The 21998-nt window shown below is 41.3% G+C and overlaps 1 protein-coding gene across 1 annotated transcript; it reads left to right on the forward strand.

The window, feature by feature from the left end:
- Positions 1–1458: 1458 nt before the first annotated feature.
- Positions 1459–21762, forward strand: ercc2 (excision repair cross-complementation group 2). Its single transcript, XM_083772666.1, has 23 exons — positions 1459–1573; positions 1756–1855; positions 3773–3850; positions 4070–4132; positions 6277–6390; positions 7184–7300; positions 7608–7724; positions 8622–8745; positions 9135–9231; positions 9882–10015; positions 10454–10622; positions 11127–11245; positions 13261–13330; positions 14679–14748; positions 16350–16451; positions 16597–16660; positions 17478–17599; positions 17687–17779; positions 18575–18647; positions 18737–18807; positions 19452–19595; positions 20923–21066; positions 21635–21762. The coding sequence occupies exons 1-23, from the start codon at positions 1569–1571 to the stop codon at positions 21725–21727; spliced, it is 2283 nt and encodes a 760-aa protein (XP_083628792.1). The 5' UTR covers positions 1459–1568; the 3' UTR covers positions 21728–21762.
- Positions 21763–21998: the final 236 nt, after the last annotated feature.

Raw genomic sequence — 21998 nt, forward strand, 5'->3', positions numbered from 1 at the left:
TTAACATGTGTCCCCCTGCTTTTGTGATGTGTTTTTTAACTAACATGCCTGTACGAGCTTTGGGATAACCTGAATTTCCCCTTGGGGATCAATAAAGTATATATCTATCTATCTATCTATCTATCTATCTATCTATCTATCTATCTATCTATCTATCTATCTATCTATCTATCTATCTATCTATCTATCTATCTATCTATCTATCTATCTATCTATCTATCTATCTATCTATCTATCTATCTATCTATCTATCTATCTATCTATCTATCTATCTATCTATCTATCTATCTATCTATCTATCTATCTATTATTAGGAAATGTTAATGTGCCCATATAATGTCATCATGTGCTATATCTTGCACGTATTTGCCATTTTTACTATATATATATTTATATTACTATTATGAAAATAGTTATAATAGCCATAATGTATGGATGTAGATCTGCTAGTTGAACTATTTAAATTTATTTTTCAAGATAGTAAAATATGGAAGAAAAAAAGTTTAGGGATAAAGGTTAAGGCACGTCCCAGATATAGGGCCACATGTGTCAGTCATCAGTTAAGTCCGTGGACCATCGATTGAGAAACAGTATAAGACATGGTCCCCAGGTTGATCCTTAGTCAAGGTGGTGGTCCCTGGTTCACAATCAGTTGAAAACCCCTGATGTAGGACAATCTCCAAGCATGGCTTTATACAAGAACAGGTGCCAATTTCTGCATTTCAGCATTTCTGTTGGCTTAGATAGCATTTGACACAGACTTATAGCATGTTATGTAGACAGCACTATAATTGTATTGTATATAGTCATAGCACGCCATAGTACATATGTATAGCATAGTAGTAAATATGTATAGTTTATATGTATAGTGTATGTATAGTTTCATTATATAGATATTCCACTGTTACTTTCTTAGCTTACGCATGTTTCATGATAAATGCTTTTATGTGATGTATTCCCATGCTTTTGTTCTTGCTTAAATGTAAGTCGCTCTGGATTAAGAGCGTCTGCTAAATGCCTAAATTGTAAATTGTAAATTGTAAATTGCCAATGCAGGACCATCCAACCTTGTTATATAATTTAGCCTACAAGAAGTCTACACAATTAGAGAATGTAGAATAATTGTTATTTTGATCAACGTTTGCCTGTTATCTCTCCTATGGTATACCAACATCAATATAGCATGGACATGTGGACATATTCATTAGTTTTGAGAGGCATCAATGAAATTGTGGTATGTGGCTCAAATGCAGAATATATAATGGCCGCCTTGGCCCTTGGCCCCTTGATATGAAAAGGGTTGAAAAACAAACTTCTGCCACAATAGAATGCAACCAGTGTTCTGCCCTATGGCTATACCTAACTCTAGGGGGCGATATTGTACCTCGTGGTGACCAGAAAGAGCAACCCGGAAGTAATTCTGGCAAAAGGCAGTTGACGCAGACGCAGATCTTCAAGGGAACAGAAGTGATGGAGTTGTAGTGTTATTACAAGTTATTCTTCAGTGAATATTCCAACAACCTATTTAAACTTGACGGACTAGAAGATAATCGTCTGTAAGATTCAAGATGAAGTAAGAGACCCTGCTTAGTCACTCCTGATTTGAATGGTAGCCATATAGCTAAAGTCTGTTAGCCTTGACACATCCATCCTGGACCATCCAACGCATTTTATTAAAAATGATCATATACCGTAATGTTTATATATTACAATTTCTAAAATAAAATGTAATTCTAACGTTCTGTTCGATTGTAGGATAAACATCGACGGTCTCCTGGTATACTTTCCGTACGAGTACATCTATCCAGAGCAGTATTCATACATGCTGGAGCTCAAAAGGACCCTGGATGCCAAGGTAATTGTCCAGACAGAGCAGTAGTTCCCAAAGCTTTATATATTCAGGGACTCCTCTAGCCCTACAAGCAGAACCCAATGCTACTGAAGTTTCTGACATTTTTGACGACCCAGATAGCCTCTAGCCCTGGAACATGACTGCCATGATGATTATCATGACATGATAACATTGTTACAACATTCCCATACGAAAATATAGATACGCACAGGAACCCTACATAAAGTGACATCCAAATTTCAGAAAAGCTTTATGGAGGGTTCCGAGAGGGGCTAGGACTCCTCTTAACTCTGACAGTTTCCAAAGGGAAACCATATTTTGGATACTGTCAGAGTTACAGAATGAGAGTCCCTGTACGGCTGGACCCGACAACCACTGGTCCAGAGAACTGTTTATGTTATACATAATTATATAGGTTTAGAATACCTACCTTGTGACATTTATGGTAGAGTGAGTGTGAGAGATTTGTTTTGTAAGAGCCAAAGACAGATGTGTTTGAGAGTGAGAGACTGTGAATTATTTATGATTATGTGTGCGACTCAACTGAAACATTACATCACTCACCACCCTTAGAGGGAGACTCTTAAGGTAGTGGTTTTCAACCCTTTTCATATCAAGGCCCATTATTTATTCTGCATTTGAGCCACGGACCAGACCTCCATTTGATAACATTTAGGCTTTAAAACCCAAAACTAAAGAATATGTTCATTTCCATGCTGTATTGATGTTGGTACCATAGGAGAGATATAAACAGCCAAAGTTGATCAAAATAAAAATGCTTCTACTTTCTCGTGTAGACTTCTTGTAAATTAACTTAAGTAATGCAGATGTTGGCCCAGGCGGTGGCGTATAACCGTCTGTGCACCCGACTGGTGATCCAGTCGCAGTGTGCCGCGGGTTCGACTCCCGAGCCCGACACGGCCTTTACTGCATGTCTTCCCCCATCTCTCTCCCGTTTCCTGTCAGCCTACTGTCTGTCCCTTCAAAAACCAATAAAAGTAAAAAAAAATCAAAAAAAGAAAAAATAAAAGTAATGCAGATGTTTAACAATACTTTACTTTGGGTTCATTGTCTCCACCAGGCCGAAGGCATGTGGGGAGAGTATGTTTTGCACTCCGTCCGTCCGTGTGTCCGTGTGTCCGTCCGTCCGTCCGTCCGTCCGTCCGTCCGTGAGCAGCTAATCTCGGCCACCGTTAACCCGATCGATGCCAAATTTTGCACACACACTCCCTGGATGCCAACGATGAACCTCTGCCCCAAACTTTCCACAACGGCCTGTTATAGCGCCACCAGGAGGCCGCTTTGTGCAAAACAAGTTTTTGCACAGTACACCTACAGATTTTGTCCAAACATCACGCAAATTGGTACATAGTCTCTCTAGAGCCATTCAACCAAACCGGTCTTTCAGATTTCTCACACTCCATCCTGATTGGTTAAGATTGGCTTCCAAAATTCACAGGAGTGCTCAGTTTCAAACAAAATGCTGCAAATCAATTCCTGTTTTTAGCTATAACTGCATCGATCTGTATACAACTTATGTATGCACACATGGAAAAACATTGTACCTGCATCCCTCCAACACGAACCTCCGGCCCAAATCTTCCTCAACAGCCTGTTATAGCGCCACCATGAGGCCACAACCTGACCTTCCCTGGTGGAGACCTGTGCCGATTGGCACTTTGTCTAGTTTGGTTTAATTTACGCTAGAGTCAAAGATCTATAAGGGTGCATTTGGTTCGCAACTCTCCATCATTTAGCTGGGGACCACCTGGAACCCCCTCAAGGACCACTGGTGGTCCCCGGACCACTAGGTGAGAGCCGCTGGGTTAAGGGACCACATGGTTGGTCAACCAAAATCACAACAGAGTGAGAGTGTGTGTTATTGCTTGCTGTCTCAGTTCTCATTATGTGCATGTTTAGGGACATGGGGTTCTGGAGATGCCTTCAGGCACAGGAAAGACGATATCTCTGTTGTCACTGATCGTTGCTTACCAGAAGGTGAGTCCTATATAAGTTTACCAGGACTGATAGTGCTCTGTCCATTCTGTCCCTGTGCAGCATTCAATGGGTTGGATAATTTCTCTGTCCTGTATTATTGTTAAATAAAAACAAGGCAATTTACTGTATTTTCTGTCTTGTGCCTCTGTTTTGTTTAATGCTGTGTGTAGTGTTCAACTTGTGTTAAATTAAATGACTGTCATCTTTCTCTCTCGACAGGCCTATCCCCTGGAAGTGACAAAACTCATCTACTGCTCAAGAACCGTTCCTGAGATTGAGAAAGTGAGTTGCTGACAAATAAAACCGTGAGAAACACTGACCTCATTCACATGACATCCACATACTTGGAGGTGACGCACGTCATGATGAATATAGAACTTTCTTTATGGGTGTACAATCATTACTGATGGCCATGTAGTCAATTCAGGGGTAGACATTCAATAAGGGAAATCTGCCTCTGGGCCTGGGACATTCGTCAGAAGCTCTTTTTTTAATGCAGAATTTGTTTTTAGCATCAATTTTATAGCAATAAAAGACAATAGGTCTAAAAAAATAAATAACTCACTCAACTCCTCCGGTGTCACTTTCTTTTCTTTGCTGCTGTCTTGTTTTTTGCCCAGCTTTGAGCTAGGAGGTACTGGGGGTTTTAGGAACATGTTAATTAAACAAACCCATGATCGAGGATGACCGGAACAGTGAGGAACATGTCTTCTGCCAAGCAGAAGCCGTGAGCATTGAGCAAGCACGTTCCATGGGAGCGAGCGAGCTGTGAACTGCTTGCAGACCAGCCTACACTTTTTCTTTAGCGGTAATTACCGAGACGATTTCACAGAAATCATTACAAAACAGTACCACAGGGGGTACATGTGAAATTAGACTTTATTCTTTATTTAATTTTCAAGGCATTTTTTCCACTGGCTCAAAAAGGCCAGTGTATGACTACATCTACTGGCCCGGACTACACCCGGGCCACCTTGCCAGTTATATTGTCAACCCCTGCAATAGAGCGTCGCAGTCCCTCCCCCTTTCAGAACAACGAGTGGCCCAGGAAATGGTTCTCCATTCATTTTCACCATAGGCGATTCCTAAATTATTTATTTAAAGACGGTTACGCCGCGGACAAAGCCGTGACAAATCATGACAATGAACACAATGTTTTGGGCCGATCAAATAACTTATAAGAAGAAAAACAACAAAAAAAGTGTTGTAACCTGCCGTTTCTTTCTACTTTCTAATTATTTGTTCGGCCCAAAACATTGTGTTCATTGTCATGATTTGTCACGATCCGAGTTGGCTTTGTCTGCGGCGTAACCGTCTTTAAATAAATAATGTAGGAATCGCCTATGGTGAAAATGAATGGAGAACCATTTCCTGGGCCACTCGTTGTTCTGAAAGGGGGAGGGACTGCGACGCTCTATAGAAGAAATAAAATCATCAGCAATCAAGTTATCTTGCTAACAGGGCCTTATTGGGCGGCAGTGGCTCAGGGGTAGAGTGGCCGGCAGAGAAGCCGGATGGTAACCGCAAGGTTCCCAGTTCGATCCTGGGCTCCCCCAGAGACAGTTGGTGTCCAAGACTCTGAAGTTGAACCCCTAATTGCTCCCAGTGGTTTTCCACCATTGGTGTGTGAATGTGGGAAGTGAGGATGCTGGCGTCGACTGTTCGTGGTTTCACCTCCCATGAATGAATCAATGGAGTGAATGGACCGTTGTAAAGCTCTTTGAATAAGAACTGTGCATAGAAAAGTGCTATAAAAATGCAATCCATTATTATTCATTATCGACATAACAAGTATGCATTGTGCATATGGTTCTGATGTGTATTTATTTACAGTCTACTCTGTATAGAAGGAACTGCAAGGAATTTGTACATTTGCTTTGTGAGTTGTTACTTTATTCACGTTCACTTCTACATGGTCCACAGTTCTTGTGCCATTCAGTGATGTCAGAACATGTCACTGGGTGGTCCTAGTGTACAACTGTATGCTGCTAGAGTGAGGCAGAGAACATTGGCAAGAGAAGAGTTATAGACAATTTAATTCAATGAAATTATCAGGACCGCAGGTTCAGTCCCCACAGAATATACTGGCTTTTCTGCCTTTATTCATATTACCCTACATACTGTATAGTGTAGAGAAACGGGGAGAGAGAGACGAGGAGTGACACGCAGCAGAGATCATCGGGATTCGAACCTGTGACGTATTGTCAGGCTGCATTGGAGCAAGTGTCAAGTGTCCTTCAAATGTAAATGAGAATTTGAGCTGGATGCACTCAGTTTGAAAAAAATTATAATTATGTCACTTATACAGAATTGAGCACTGTGTGTAGTTAATTCAACGTTACAGAGGTTCTGTGATAATGAATGGTGAATAACAATTCATTGCAAATGTTGTAAATTATTGTTCCATTTCTCCTGTGTGTGATGAGGTGGTGGAGGAGCTGAAGAAGCTGATGGAATATTATGTTAAAGAGACTGGACAGGCCAACAACTTTCTGGCACTGGCCCTCTCGTCTAGGAAGAACCTCTGTATTAACCCTGAGGTAGGAGCAGCAAGCAGTGTGTGGCGTGTCTATTGTATGCGTGTCTGTAGTCACGACAACATCTTGGCCTGGGAAATGTGTGTGTGAAAGCTGTGGCTTCTTATGGATCTAGTGAAGTGCAGTGGTTTTCAACCATTTTTGTATCAAGGCCCATTATTTATTCTGCATTTGAGCCAAGGACCACCGTGACATTTAGCCACTCAGACCCAAAACTAAAGCATATTTTGTCCACAATTCCATGCTGTATTGATGTTTCATATAGGAGAGATAACAGGCAAACCAATGATCAAATTAACAATTATTCTACATTCTCTAATTGGGTAGACTTCTTGTAAATTAAGTAATGCAGATGTTTAACACATTCTGACCGGGCACCCATTTTGGTGTCAGCATCATGTTATGCTTTAGCTATTTAAAAATAGCAGATCTACAAGCTCATATCGCGCCACCGAGTGGCGCGATACGAGCTTGTAGGTCTGCTATTTTTGAAAAAAATCGAAGAACGACTGACATTTTTAGAATCTGATCTCAGGTCAGAATGGGTTCGTCAGACCAGCGTGTGTCCAGTGGAAACCTCGTATGAATCTGATCTCAGGTCAGAATGGGTTAACAATGATTTAACTCTTTAGAGCGTAACATTTTACACTCTCAAAAGTTAAAGAACTAATAAGGGACCATTTTGGTTACAAACTCTCCATCATTTTGCTGGGGACCACCTGGAACCCCCTCAAGGACCACTGGTTGAAAACCACTGATTAGTGTGCCCATGGCATGCTCCTTTGCCTGTATCCAGGTGTGTTCTCTGCGCTATGGGAAGGAGGTAGATGGGAAGTGCCACAGTTTGACGGCCTCGTACATTCGTGCACAAAACCACAGCGCCCCCACCAAGCCTGTATGCCAGTTCTATGAGGTAAGAAGAAGACACCTGTGTTTGTTTATGGTCCTTCAAATAGTGTTTGTTTAGTTTTTGACTGCATCAGGGATGTTTAGTGACTGAAGCGTATTCCACATCTTACCTATTCTTATAGTGTAAGCAATTGTACAGGTGTGCCTTGTGTGTGTGTGTGCTGTTGTATAATTAATGCCATGAATGTTATATTAATGGAAGCCCCGAAGCAATGTGGACAGCTCATGCAGTTAGGATCATTTTTAACTGAGAATATTATCTTTACTTGAGAATCATCTAGATAGTTTATTGAGTGCTTTGTATGTTGTAGGCTTTTGAAGCAGTCGGACGTCAGGTACCCCTCCCTCCTGGAATCTATAACCTTGATGATCTGAAGGACTATGGCAGGAAGAAAGGCTGGTGTCCTTATTTCATCGCACGCCATGCGGTGAGTAAAAGAAATAACCTAGGATGTGATTTGTGAAGTGACAAAGCATTGCTTAACATTTAGCAATTGACGCTTTGCGAAGCGACATGTATTGTCAGTGCAAATAACAATCAGGGTTCAGGTTTCAGTACCCAGGTTATTGCATGGTTGAAAATAGGCTCTATGCCGTCTTTCTCCTCCATTATGTGACTGTGGGCATGTGACGTGCTGATTTGGGTGGTTGTTGGGCATATTTGTTCAGAATCTGGCCGTCCCGCCGGCCACAAACACCACTGACACATGGCGTTTATATTAGAGCTGGGACTCGATTAAAAAAATTAATCTAATTAATCAGAGGCTTTGCGATTAATTAATCTAGATTAATCACATTTTAATCGCATATCAATATTCAACCCGAGAACAGTGAGAAATTTTAATGTTTTTTGGTATCCCAGTGAATCAACGAATAGTGACTACAGGATACCACTCATTTTCAACATTTTACTGTCATTAATATACCTGTTGTGGAAATAATAATAAAAAGTCACCCCATTCTGTGTTGCCTAGAACTGGAGGTCTGAAAGAAAATTAGTAACAGTAACAAGTACATCTCAGTGACATCACAAAGCTGTACTTACATATTGTTACTGTTTTTTGTCAGACCTCCAGTTCTAGGCAACACAAAATGGGGTGACTTTTTATTATTTCCAGTTTTCAGTACTATAGAAAAGCGCCCAGTGAGAAACGTTCCACGGTGAAAAAAAAGGTGCGATTAATTTATCTGTAGTTAATCGCGATTAATTTTTCTGTAGTTAATTAATCTAAATTAATCGCAATTAGTCCCGGCCCTAGTTTATATAGAATATGTTATGTACCATATATATATTTATTTGTTTGTGTATGTGTGTTTCGTGGCAGCTTCTGCATTCCAACATTGTGGTTTACAGCTACCACTACCTCCTGGACCCAAAAATCGCAGACCTGGTGTCCAAGGAACTGACCAAGAAATCGGTAGTGGTGTTTGATGAGGCTCACAACATAGGTGAGGGAAGATACTTTTATTCAGTTTAATGATCGTTAATTGCAACATCAACATCAAGGTTGCCACTTGCCAGGAATTGTCTCAGGATGGACACATGGCAATGCATTAAAGTATTAGTAATTATTAGTATCCAATGGTATAATACCAGTATAGATGTCTTCACTGTGGTTTACTTTCATTTATACATTTTAACTATCGGTAGTCGTTTGAATACAAAACAATGTGTTGGTCTCAGGTTACTATCCAGCCCCCATCAAATGTGTTATTGTCAGCGGTTGATTTTGAGATAAGAAAAGAGCTCTGTTCTAAGGAGCTCTTTTCTTCTCTTCAACTCCCACCGTTAACTGGGTCTATTCCATCACCTTTCCATTCTCTCTCCTCTTCTCCAGACAATGTGTGTATTGACTCCATGAGTGTGAACATCACGAGGCGAACACTAGAGAAGTGTCAGACCAATGTGGAGACACTCCAGACTACCATAAGCAAGTAAGAGGGCAGGTCTGGTCAGATATAGCAAGGAAAGACAGGGATCTGTTCACTATTCATGTTTTCAACCTTGAATTTCGGTGGGTTGGAATGGTGATCTGTGAATTGAAGATTAACTCTTAATTTTTATGCTTCGTTATGTAAATCTCATGTAATTGAGCTGTAAAGAAAGATATTTAAAATTTCCATAGTTGGTGATTAAAACGAAATCAGTGGGGAGCTCTTCGTCCAGTCACCTAGACCATTGGAAAAAACACTGTCTTATTTTCTAAATATATTGTTATATTAAAGGGCGTACATAATAGGAGCATTTGGGGAATCTGAACGGGAACCCATTTTGGTGAAAATAGCAGATAGCAGAAAAATAGCAGATCTACAAGCTCATAGCGCGCCACCGAGTGGCGCGCTACGAACTTGTAGGTCTGCTATTTTTTGAAAAATCAAAGAACGACTGACATTTTTAGAATCTGATCTCAGGTCAGAATGGGTTAATCAGACCAGTGTGTGTCCAGTGGAAACCTCGTATGAATCTGATCTCGGGTCAGAATGGGTTAAATAGAATAAATCCAGCAACACCATGGTCCGCTCCATGCTTTAGCATAGAGAACATCATGGCCCTGTTGTAAACAGCCTCCTCTGCTCGCTGATAGGATAAAAGAGACGGATGCAGCCAAACTGAAGGATGAGTATAGGCGAATGGTGGAGGGCCTGAAGGAAGCCAACGCTGCCAGAGAAACGGACGTCTATATGTCAAACCCGGTGCTGCCAGACGAAGTCCTCAAAGGTACCAAGGAGCCGATTATCTGTTTCATTGCGTTTCATTATCTATTTCATTCTTGAGACATTTTCAGTATAATATCGTCTGGTGTGGTGTGGTTTGGTTTTACCACTAAGGATGCCAAACTGATCAAAATAAATTGAATATTCTACTACTCTGAAGGTTATTTCGACTATTCGATCTCACTCATCAGCCCCAAGTTTTGTTGCCTGATGATCGAGTTATAACTTATAACGCATTCTTATTCATAAAGTGCTCAAACGTTGATGAACACTGGGAAAGTTTAGCGATTGGAGTTGTGCTGTATATGATGGCATAGTTGAGCAGACACGTTTGCTGGGCTTTCTAATAGACTTGACAATACAGCATTCTAGTTGTCTCTCTCCATAACCAACCATCATCTGTCATTCCAATCTCTTCATTCTCTGTTCTCTCCTTGACCAGAGGCGATCCCTGGCAGTATACGTACAGCGGAGCACTTTGTAGGTTTCCTGAAACGGTTTCTGGAGTACCTGAAATCCCGTCTGAGGGTCCAACATGTGGTCCAAGAGAGCACCCCGCAGTTCCTCAAAGACATCTTTGAAAAGGTCTGCATCGACCGCAAACCTCTCAGGTCAGTATGGGCGTTTTACCATGTCGTGGCAGGGGATAAAATACGTTTCATGTTGTACTGCTATATCAGTCCACAGGTGCTTACCAATTCTTTATGATACTTAACCCATTCTGACCTGAGATCAGATTCATACGAGGTTTCCACCGGACACGCACTGGTCTGATTAACCCATTCTGACCTGAGATCAGATTAAAAAAAATGTCAGTCGTTCTTCGATTTTTCAAAAAAATAGCAGACCTACAAGCTCATATCGCGCCACTCGGTGGCGCGATATGAGCTTGTAGGTCTGCTATTTTTCTATAGCTAAAGCATAACATGATACCAACACCAAAATGGGTTCCCGTTCAGAATGGGTTAAAAGATAAAGTTAAACTGTGAAATTGATGCCTCATCTGTAAAATAAGAAACACAACTTACACAGTCACATGCTATATTATATCATGTCAGGCCTTTTACATTCCGGCACACTACATTTTTGTATTTGTCTCGTCTGTACGTCTTCAGGTTCTGTGCAGAGAGGTTACGATCTTTACTGCGGACCCTGGAGATTGCTGATATTGCGGATTTTTCTCCTATCACACTCATCTCCAACTTTGCTACCCTGGTTAGCACCTACAGCCAAGGTACTAGACAGTAGACACAAGTGCTTTCTTACCTACATGTATGTGTAAGGACTGCATGTAGTACATTGCAAGTATGGTATGAAAGTGATGTTGAACTTTGTAAGAACCTTGGGTTCTATAGCTAGCTACCTGGGCATGATATATAAGTTCAGATATTGTCGACCATCTTTATCTGTCGTTTCTGTGCTCCATGATTTTTTTTTTTTTTTTTGTCCCACGATTTTGTAACCCATTTTTCACCCCTGTGTCAATCATCCTGTGATGTGATCCTGGGCTCTACACACCCTCCGCCAACCTAGGGAGAGCAACGGACTTAACTCATGCTTCCTTCATGCTTGAGTGTCCAAGTTTCTCCTTTACACCTGACAGGGGGGAGTTTTCCTGGTTGGACGTAGCGCGTGGAAGGAGCACGTTATTCCAACCAGTTCCTTTCCCCTCCATCAGGCGTCCCGGCTGGCCAGGGGGAGGCAGTTTAGAGACCAGGATTACTGCATGTTTTTGTGAGGGTACCTACCCTAGGGGACACGGTGATTGAGGAAACGGAAGTAGTCACTGAACAGTTCTAAAAATAACTTTTGCCATGGCCAGGTAGCTATACTACCCAATGTCCTACCTGGTCAGGTAAAATGTCTACCTTGTCAAGTAGCCATACAATGTCGATCACAGTACTGGTCACAATACTCATTCATTGGGTTTCACACTTGATTTTGATTACATTCTTTCATATTGAAATAGCACTATGAATCCACCATACTTACAGAATAGATGATCTCATAACCTCAAAAAGTATGCATGTTTCAGGGCCCCAAATTGCTCCAATGTTGGTCGCAAATGCGCCTAAAATATAATTGGGAGCGTCGGTGCCACTGCAAGTAATTGCTGTGATGCGACCAAAAGAAAACGGTCGATTGTAGCAAAACGGGCGCTCGCTGTCATCCAACTGCACTCCCTATCTCTGCTAGTTTATCATCTCTTGATGATGATCTAATAGCATGTAGCTGAGCGCTGCGACGATACTCGCTGACATTCCAGAGCGCCTGCTGATTTCACTGTGTAAAGAAACTACATTATTTCAAGCCTTCAGAAACGATCCGAGCCTCTAGCCAGCTACGGAGAGGAAGGAAAAAGTCTCGCTCTGTTGTGAGAAGGAGGCTGATCCGTGTGTTATCCAAATAGGCTATGAAGGTGAACCAAAATTAAATAAATAAATAAATAATATGCGATTGGCCCGAATCAGTGTACTGTAGACTGTAAGGGCCGATTCATACTCCTATTTTAGAGCTGAATAAAGTCGGCTCTTCGGTGCTACTGAAAATGTCTGACGAGCCGAAATAATTTCGGCACTACAGCGCCGAAACAGCGAGTATGAATTGGCCCTTAGTGTTCTCATCTGAAGATGTTTGATGCCTCAGTCTCTTTGAAGAGATGGATGGATGAGTGACAGAGAGTCTGGACACTATACTGCATGGTGTTGGCAGACCTACCATGCATTTTTAACTACATTCATCATTTTATGAAATTTTATGAAGTTTTTATGAATGCAATACATCAATTACATATTTGGTGCTCCTTACATTTCCGTTCATTAATTTTTAAATTGGTAGCACCAGTGCTACCAAGAAAAAAAGTTAATTTCGAACCCTGATGTTTTATTTTATTGATAGCCCCATATGGTCGCTCAATTCTGTAGCTCCGAGATGAGGTCCCACCGCCTTAGCCTTCCACCACGTTTCAGAAGCGGCGCATGGTTTCAAGTTAACTAGGAACATTCTTACCCTTTTCTGCATATCATATCCAAAAAGTAAAGGTCCGATAATGAGCTAAACTAATTTAACTTTATTCCCGGACAAGAATTAGCGCTTCCCCTGGTCGAATGTCGAGTGAACTAATTGTGACATTTGACCAGGAGAGGCGCTAATGCTGCCTCTCCGGCTGCAACGTCCTTGCAAAAACATGGCTAAATAAGCTATTTATGTGACTACTGCTGTGCATTTCTCTCTCCTTCCCACTTCAAGGTTTCACCATTATCATTGAGCCATTTGAGGACAGAACTCCTACCATTGGTAACCCTGTACTGCACTTCAGGTGAGTCTCAAACACAATGGGCCTGATTCACCAAGCTGCTCGTAAATAACCAGCAAATAGAGTGACTAAAGGAGGGTGTATTTTCTCTGTGTGATTCACCAACGTGTAAATCCCTGAAATGTGTGGATCACATGTGTTCCTCATGACAGTCACAGACACTTTACATGGAGAAACATTTGCATTGCTCCATTCCTTATTTAAGACAATACAAGGCAACCGGGAACGTCTTATGTCAGAAGTAAAGCTGACAACGTCGCCACTCCTCAAAATGGACAAACACACTTGCAAAAACGTCTAATAATTCAGCTCTAAATGCGTCAACTGAAAATAAATCAAAATCACGTTTAATTTTAAATTTGGCCTATGTCTATAATATGTATATGTCTATAATATGGGCACATTAATACAATATTTGAGGTTGTTACTATTGTAATTGATTTAGTAAAAAGAATAAGGCCTAATAACAGATCCTTCTAAAATAATTTTAATATTGTGGAAAAGTTCATTTTCTTCCGTAATAATGAAACCTGGGCTTCCATAACATCTCAACATTGCCACAGGTTGATCACCTCCATGCCACGCCCCCCATTGATGAAATCATTTGTTCAAAAGTAGCTCCGACCAAGTATTGAGTGCTTAAATTGACATACATTTCAGATATTCGACAATTCTGTATTATAATTTTTTTTTTTTGTGGTCTCAGATTTTCATATATTATTAGCTATATTATGTATAATCATCAAGATGAAAACAAACACGTTTTAAACATTTCACTTTATGCGCAATGAATCAAGAATATATAAGTCTCTTACTAATTAGCACACATTTTACGCCCTACCTGGCCTGAAAACGTAAATTAACCCATTCTGAGCGGGCACCCATTTTGGTGTTAGCATCATGTCGTGCTTTAGCTATTGGAAAATAGCAGATCTACAAGCTCATATCGCGCCACCGAGTGGCGCGCTACGAGCTTGTAGGTCTGCTATTTTTGAAAAATCAAAGAACGAGTGACATTTTTAGAATCCGATCTCAGGTCAGAATGGGTTCATCAGACCAGTGTGTGTGTGTCCAGTGGAAACCTCGTATGAATCTGATCTCAGGTCAGAATGGGTTAAAAACAAACAAACAAAAAAGGTCCATATACTCGACTGTATGGGCATTGCGAGACCTGTTTTAGCACGACCTCACCCTCAGGGTGTCTTACTGGTTTGTCTATCTTTGAACTCTTGCAAACAAACCATAGATCTTAGAATTGTACTATATAATCGGGTCACCTTTGTGTGGCCTTTCTGTGTTTTTGTCTTTTCTTCACAATGAACGTGAGTGTGTTTTCCCTTGTACATCTCAGCTGTATGGACCCCTCTATCGCCATCAAGCCCGTCTTTGAACGATTCCAGTCTGTTATCATCACTTCTGGAGTAAGAAACCCTCTCCTCTTCTTTGGTCAAATTATATTTGGTCAGTAACAATCTGGGAACCCATCTGCAAAAAAAAAGGGAAAGAACAGCACCCTCTGCTGTTTGTTTTCCTTAGATTTTGCCTCTGGGGCGCAACCCAATAGAATGTGGATAACCGGATGTTGGCTCTCCTCTTCCGGTAGCGGTGGGGCGCCTTACGTTTTCATAACCCCACACTTTCTGAATGGATACCGGAGAAACTCGCCAGTTTACCAACTCGCCGCAGCGAAAAGTCTTCATCAATGTCTTCATCGTTATGCTAACATGCCGTCTTCATCAGTGTAGTTTATGTCAAACCCACAGCTGTTATAGTTCATTTCCAAAGTGATACAATTATTTTGTGCAATTAAATGGTCAGCTGTATGATGATAAAAAGTTGAGTATGTTAATACCAGGGGGGCAGTCAGCCAGATATTTCGTGAAGCCTCATTTGAAATCGGTAGTTCATATAATGGCCTGTTGTGGCGCTGGACTGGACCCAAAAAGCCCCATAGCTCCATAGAGGCCCATGTATTTTGGCCCAACTTCACCTAGACTGTATTACCTTAATAAACATGGTCATGAATACTTCCTGCTTCCAGTCACTAGTGTAAAGTCTCATTTCTAATGTCATAATATTCTTTTTGGAAAATTATGGTCCCATTAATTAAAAAAATGACCATAAAGAAAAAAAAACATCGCGTATGTTCTGAGGGGCGTGGCTACCGTTACAGTCTATGATCGGGAGTCTCCTCCCACTCGAGTCAAAATAAAAACCAACGGAGAAGAAGGGGGGAAGTCCCGCCTCGTTGTCTGGGCCAGCCAATGGCCAGCTGGACCAGAACGGATCAAGAAAGATGGCGACTTACAGTGCATTAGAATGCAAGGAATTTCAGGCTTCATTTTACGTTCATGTTAGACCCGGGGAACGCTTTGTCCATATTTTTTACAGTCTATGGTTAATACCAATGATAGTAGGCCTACCAATTCAGGATATTGTTTACTAATTAATTACATTGTTTCGGTACTTTGGTGTTTACACTAGATGTAGAAATGCTAAAGTTTAAACTCTAAAACAACAGCATCCTCTCTCTCTCTCTCTCTCTCTCTCTCAATTCAATGCAATTTAAATGAAGGTGAAGTAAAAACTAAAATGCACTAAACCGCGGTGAGTCGGCAAACTGGAGAGTTCTCCGGACACCTTCTGAATGCCCCTGCCTACAGATTCAGTGGTGCAGCTCGGAATCTGTTCTTGAGACATTAGGTCAATATTGAATAATAATTATCGCACAGCTAACTATTACGTATTCTCTTGCTATTCCTTTTTTTATCATAAAACTGTTATTTTCACAACTGTATATTTGCAGCTAGCCTGTTAGTTGATATTGCACACTTGCATGTTGGAATTTCATTGGTTTATCAATACGTATTTTAAATGAATTGTTGCCACACATGACCCCATACAATGTGAGCCTGCTAAGCTAAATGACTATGATCTTAGTCTGCACTGTTCTAATATTTTATTCATGTAACCTCTAATGTCTGCACTGTTCTAATATTGTATTCATGTAACCTCTCCTCAGACTCTCTCTCCTCTGGACATTTACCCCAAAATACTTAACTTCCGACCTGTCACCATCATGTCTTTCACCATGACCCTAGCACGGGTGTGTCTCTGTCCTCTGGTGGGTAATCACAAACTAACACACAGCAGTTTATGGTGCACAGCCAAGAAGATTGTGAAAAAAAAATAAACATTTCCAGGTTACTCAAATGGTAACTCATTCTTTATCATACTTTCTGTCTTACTCTTCTCCTCATCCTCTGTAGATCGTGGGCAGGGGAAATGACCAGGTGGCCTTGAGCTCCAAGTTTGAGACCAGAGAAGACTTTGGTTAGTACAGCTGTCGATTCACATGAAATGATTCCTAACTGGAGTTTAAAGTGGCACTAATATGTAACCTTTTTTTAATGAATGAAATGTAATTTTGTCCAATCTGTATGGTAAAGTATGTTCATACAGTATAACTTCTACAATTGGGGTGGTTGTAATTTGTCTCCCTGCCCTTCTATTGAGACATTTAGATTGTGTCAGATCCAATGTCTCACATAGACATTATGATCTGACACGAATGGTCAATTTGTCCCCTGAGCAAGAAATCATCAATCAATTTAAAAGTCTTACTTCATAATCATATTTAATTAAACAAATTTCCAAATAATTTGTTTCACTAGTATGTGAAACAATGAAATTGACATATGTACTGTATTTGACATTAACCCATTCTGACCGGGCACCCATTTTGGTGTCAGCATCATGTTATGCTTTAGCTATTGAAAAATAGCAGATCTACAAGCTCGTATCGCGCCACCGAGTGGCGCGATACGAGCTTGTAGGTCTGCTATTTTTGAAAAATCGAAGACACTTTTAGAATCTGATCTCAGGTCAGAATGGGTTAATAATGAAACTGTCAGGATGTAATAGACATTTTTAGAATCTGATCTCAGGTCAGAATGGGTTAATAAATAAACATGACGTGTTGTTGCAATCAAAGATATCATGGTGCTGACGTGCTGCCTAGGACCCTTTGTGAGTGGTACTTTCTTATCTTATGTTACACCGTATGTTTAGAACCTTGGATCATATGAAACGTTCTTTCTTCTGCTCTTTAATAGATTTTCACTTAGACTTTTTTTTCCTTTTTTCCTAGCGGTGATCCGCAACTACGGTAACCTGCTCCTGGAGATGTCGGCCATCGTTCCGGATGGCATCGTGGCGTTCTTCACTAGCTACATGTACATGGAGAATATTGTGGCATCCTGGTATGAACAGGTGTGTGCGGGAGAACACTTTTGAAACACATCGTGCATGTATCTCTTTTTTTTGCGTGTGTTTTATTTTGATGTCCTTGTTTTGTAGGGTATCCTGGAGAATGTCCAGAGGAACAAGCTGATCTTCATTGAGACTCCAGATGCTGCAGAGACCAGCATGGCCCTGGAGTTATACAATGAGGTCAGACTCAGAACCACTACATGACGCGCCTTTGGCTTCCTTACTAGTTCGCCGTCACTGCACTGGCTACTTAGCCCTCTAACACCCGCATTAATTTCTACTTGCCAAAAATAGATTTCAACCTTACTACTACTTTGTACTACTAGGACTGACACTAAAACATATGTTAAAAAAAATAAAAAAATAAAGTTTGATGGAAAATTTATAATAATTATATAATAATTATATAATAATATAATAAATTAATACTTTACATTTGGGGGATATCTTTCACAATAATGAATAAAACATGTCCAGACATTTTTAATTTGTGTGAATTTCAGCCTCTGTGGGGGGTATTTATATGCAAATATCATGACCAATGGCATTGAAATGGCATTGCAATGAACATCACTGATGACGTTTAGGTGAAAAAAGAACAGAAAAGAAAAAAGGAAAAAAAAGTAATTAAATAAAATAAAATTGTTGCTAAAAAGCAACGCTGGGTCTTAGAGGGTTAGGGCACCTGTTCAGTAAGGAGAGGACCTGGGAAGCATAGCTGGTTCCCTCCACATGCACTGTGCCGTCCACATGTGCTATGCTGTCCCCAAACTCCTCACTGTCATGTGGGAAAAAAGGGATTACCTACTCCATGTGTGTCAGAAGCATGTCCTTCCCCAGGACATACAGTAGGGGTTACCAGCAGTGATGGGGAACATGACTAAACTGGGGGAAAGAAACGGCAACTAAAAATGTAGTTTCTTTTTATCTCACCGTCTCTCTCGCTTGCCATGTCTCTCTCTTTATCTCCTCTAGGCATGTGAGAATGGCAGAGGAGCCATCCTTTTGTCTGTGGCCCGAGGAAAAGTGTCTGAAGGAATAGACTTTGGTGAATAATATTTATGTCCTTAGACCTTGGTCAGTATTCATACTTTTTGATCAAAGATGAGGTGTAAATGTGATCTTTGTTCCCCACAGTGCATCACTTTGGCCGAGCTGTGATCATGTTTGGAGTGCCGTACGTGTACACACAGAGCCGTATTCTCAAGGTAGAGTCCTGTGTTCATTCCCCTCATTCTGTGTTCATTCCCCTCATTCTCATCCATCACTGAGATCTGGGTGTCAGTGTTTGAACCATAGACTGTAATAAATATGGACAAAGCGTTCCCCGGGTCTAACATGAACGTAAAATGAAGCCTGAAATCCCTTGCATTCTAATGCACTGTAAGTCGCCATCTTTCAAGATCCGTTTTGGCCCAGCTGGCCATTGGCTGGCCCAGACAACGAGGCGGGACTTCCCCCCTTCTTCTCCGTTGGTTTTTATTTTGACTCGAGTGGGAGGGGGATCCCGATCATAGACTGTAACGGTAGCCACGCCCCTCAGAACATACGCGACTTTATGGTAATTTATTTTATAAATGGGACCATAATTTTCCAAAAAGAATATTATGACATTAGAAATGAGACTTTAAACTAGTGACTGGAAGCAGAAAGTATTCATGACCATGTTTATTAAGGTAATACAGTCTAGGTGAAGTTGGGCCCAAATACATGGGCCTCTATGGAGCTATGGGGCTTTTTGGGTCCAGTCCAGCGCCACAACAGGCCATTATATGAACTACCGATTTCAAATGAGGCTTCACGAAATATCTGGCTGACTGCCCCCCTGGTATGAACCCTGCGTTTCCCTCAGGCTCGTCTGGAGTACCTCAGGGACCAGTTCCAGATCAGAGAGAATGACTTCTTGACCTTTGATGCCATGCGCCACGCCGCTCAGTGTGTGGGCAGAGCTATCCGGGGGAAGACTGACTACGGACTCATGATCTTCGCTGACAAGGTGTGTGATCAATCTGGGAAAAGAGTTTTATCCGGGGAAAGACTGATTATGGACTCATGATCTTCGCTGACAAGGTGTGTGTGATCAATCTGGGAAAAAGAGTTTTCACTTTTCTTTTTTTTTTTTTTAAGATATTTTTTTGCGGCTTATGCCTTTTATTGATTTTTGAAGGGACAGACAGTAGGCTGACAGGAAACGGGAGAGAGATGGGGGATGACATGCAGTAAAGGCCGTGTCGGGTCCGGGAGTCGAACCCACGGCACACTGCGACTGGATTACCAGTCCGGTGCACAGACCGTTACGCTACGGCCTGGGCCAGAGTTTTCACTTCTGATTCATTTCCGGTTGTAGCAACCTAGTATCATTCGTACGTTGGTGAAGAGCGCCCTCTAGCCAGAGCCATTGAAGGAGAGTTACAACATCTCTGTTCACTTCATTATTTTCTTCCTTTTTTTATTTTTTTTAAACTGAATGGCTGGAAAAAGGAAATTAAGAGTTTTCATACATACACAATACACATAGTACATGCATAAAAGCTTTCCTTAATGATTATATCTGGTTTCAATAGTTATTTATGCTGTATTTTCTCTATTAACCCATTCTGACCGGGCACCCATTTTGGTGTTGGCATCATGTTATGCTTTAGCTATTGAAAAATAGCAGATCTACAAGCTCATATCACGCCACCGAGTGGCGCGATACGAGCTTGTAGGTCACTTTTAGAATCTGATCTCAGGTCAGAATGGGTTAATAATGAAACTGTCAGGATGTAATAGACATTTTTAGAATCTGATCTCAGGTCAGAATGGGCTAACCCATTTAGACCTGACGTCGGAATAAATAAAATAAAAGTCTTCTGAAAGAATATATATATTCAAAGATTTGTGCCGCATTTTCACGATTCTTCAAAAATAGACCTACAAGCTCGTAGATCTGCTATTTTTCAATAGCTAAAGTATTACATAATGCTTAGTTAAAACACCAAAAGGGGTTCCCGCCCAGAATGGGTTAATAAGGTTATTGTAGCGGTCAATTTATATTGGGGGTGGGTAGTGGGGCAGGGGGGGCACGAGACATGGCCAAAGCATTCCCGGGGGCCCCAGCCAAAAACGTTGAGAACCCCTGCTCTAGCGTAAAAACCACTAAAAAGACCATATGATGCAATATTGTGCTTGTCAGTCAAGAGTTGGATTTGATGGGACGACGTGCTTGGCAGTCAATATAACACATTCCTTCTTGGTTTTGGTTTTAATAAGTAGCTGTGAAGAAGGGGCTGTTTCCCAGCTCAGTGATTCTCTTAAATCCCTCTCTCTTCTCCGACGTACAGCGCTATGCCAGGGCCGACAAGCGTGGGAAGCTTCCCAGGTGGATCCAGGAGCACATCAGTGATGGCAGTCTGAACCTCACCGTGGACGAGACCGTCCAGCTCTCCAAACACTTCCTACGAGAGATGGCTCAGCCTTTCAGACAGGTGCCGTACAGCATTACACGTGAACAACATGCATGTAACACACATGTCGCAAACACTTGTTACATCTTATTTGCATTTTATTCAAAAAATGAATAAAATAGTTGCAGTTGGGATATCTCTAACATTGTCATTGTCAACTAAAGAATTGCCCCATCCATTCTGTGAAAGCTGACATTTTCCTTCTGAAGAGGCCAACTTTTGATTATTATTAAAGTACCCCACAGCAGAACAAAATGACAGACTCATCATGTACAGATAATATTTATTACCCCCACACTCAAATACCTGTCTTTCTCTTTATCCCATTCTGAACGGGAACCCATTTTGGTGTTAGCATCATGTTATGCTTTAGCTATTGAAAAATAGCAGATCTACAAGCTCATAGCGCGCCACCGAGTGGCGCGCTACAAGCTTGTAGGTCTGCTATTTTTGAAAAATCGAAAAACGACTGACATAGAAACATAGCTTTTTCAGAAAACTGCCATTTTCAAACAGACATTTTTAGAATCTGATCTCAGGTCAGAATGGGTTATTGTGCATAACATGCTCCTTTCCCTCCCCTGACCAGGAGGACCAGCTGGGTCTGTCTCTGCTGACTCTAGAGCAGCTACAGTCAGAGGAGATGCTGAAGAAGATCGCTCTGATGTCTCACCAGTCCTGAGGATCTAGAATCACCATAACGCCAGGCCTGAGGATCTAGAATCACCATAACGCCAGGCCTGAGGATCTAGAATCACCATAACGCCAGGCCTGAGGATCTAGAATCACCATAACGCCAGGCCTGAGGATCTAGAATCACCATAACGCCAGGCCTGAGGATCTAGAATCACCATAATGCCAGGCCTGAGGATCTAGAATCACCATAACGCCAGGCCTGAGGATCTAGAATCACCATAACGCCAGGCCTGAGGATCTAGAATCACCATAACGCC

Source organism: Protomyctophum parallelum (assembly GCF_964188405.1).
Source record: "Protomyctophum parallelum genome assembly, chromosome: 9".
NCBI classification, from domain to species: domain Eukaryota; kingdom Metazoa; phylum Chordata; class Actinopteri; order Myctophiformes; family Myctophidae; genus Protomyctophum; species Protomyctophum parallelum.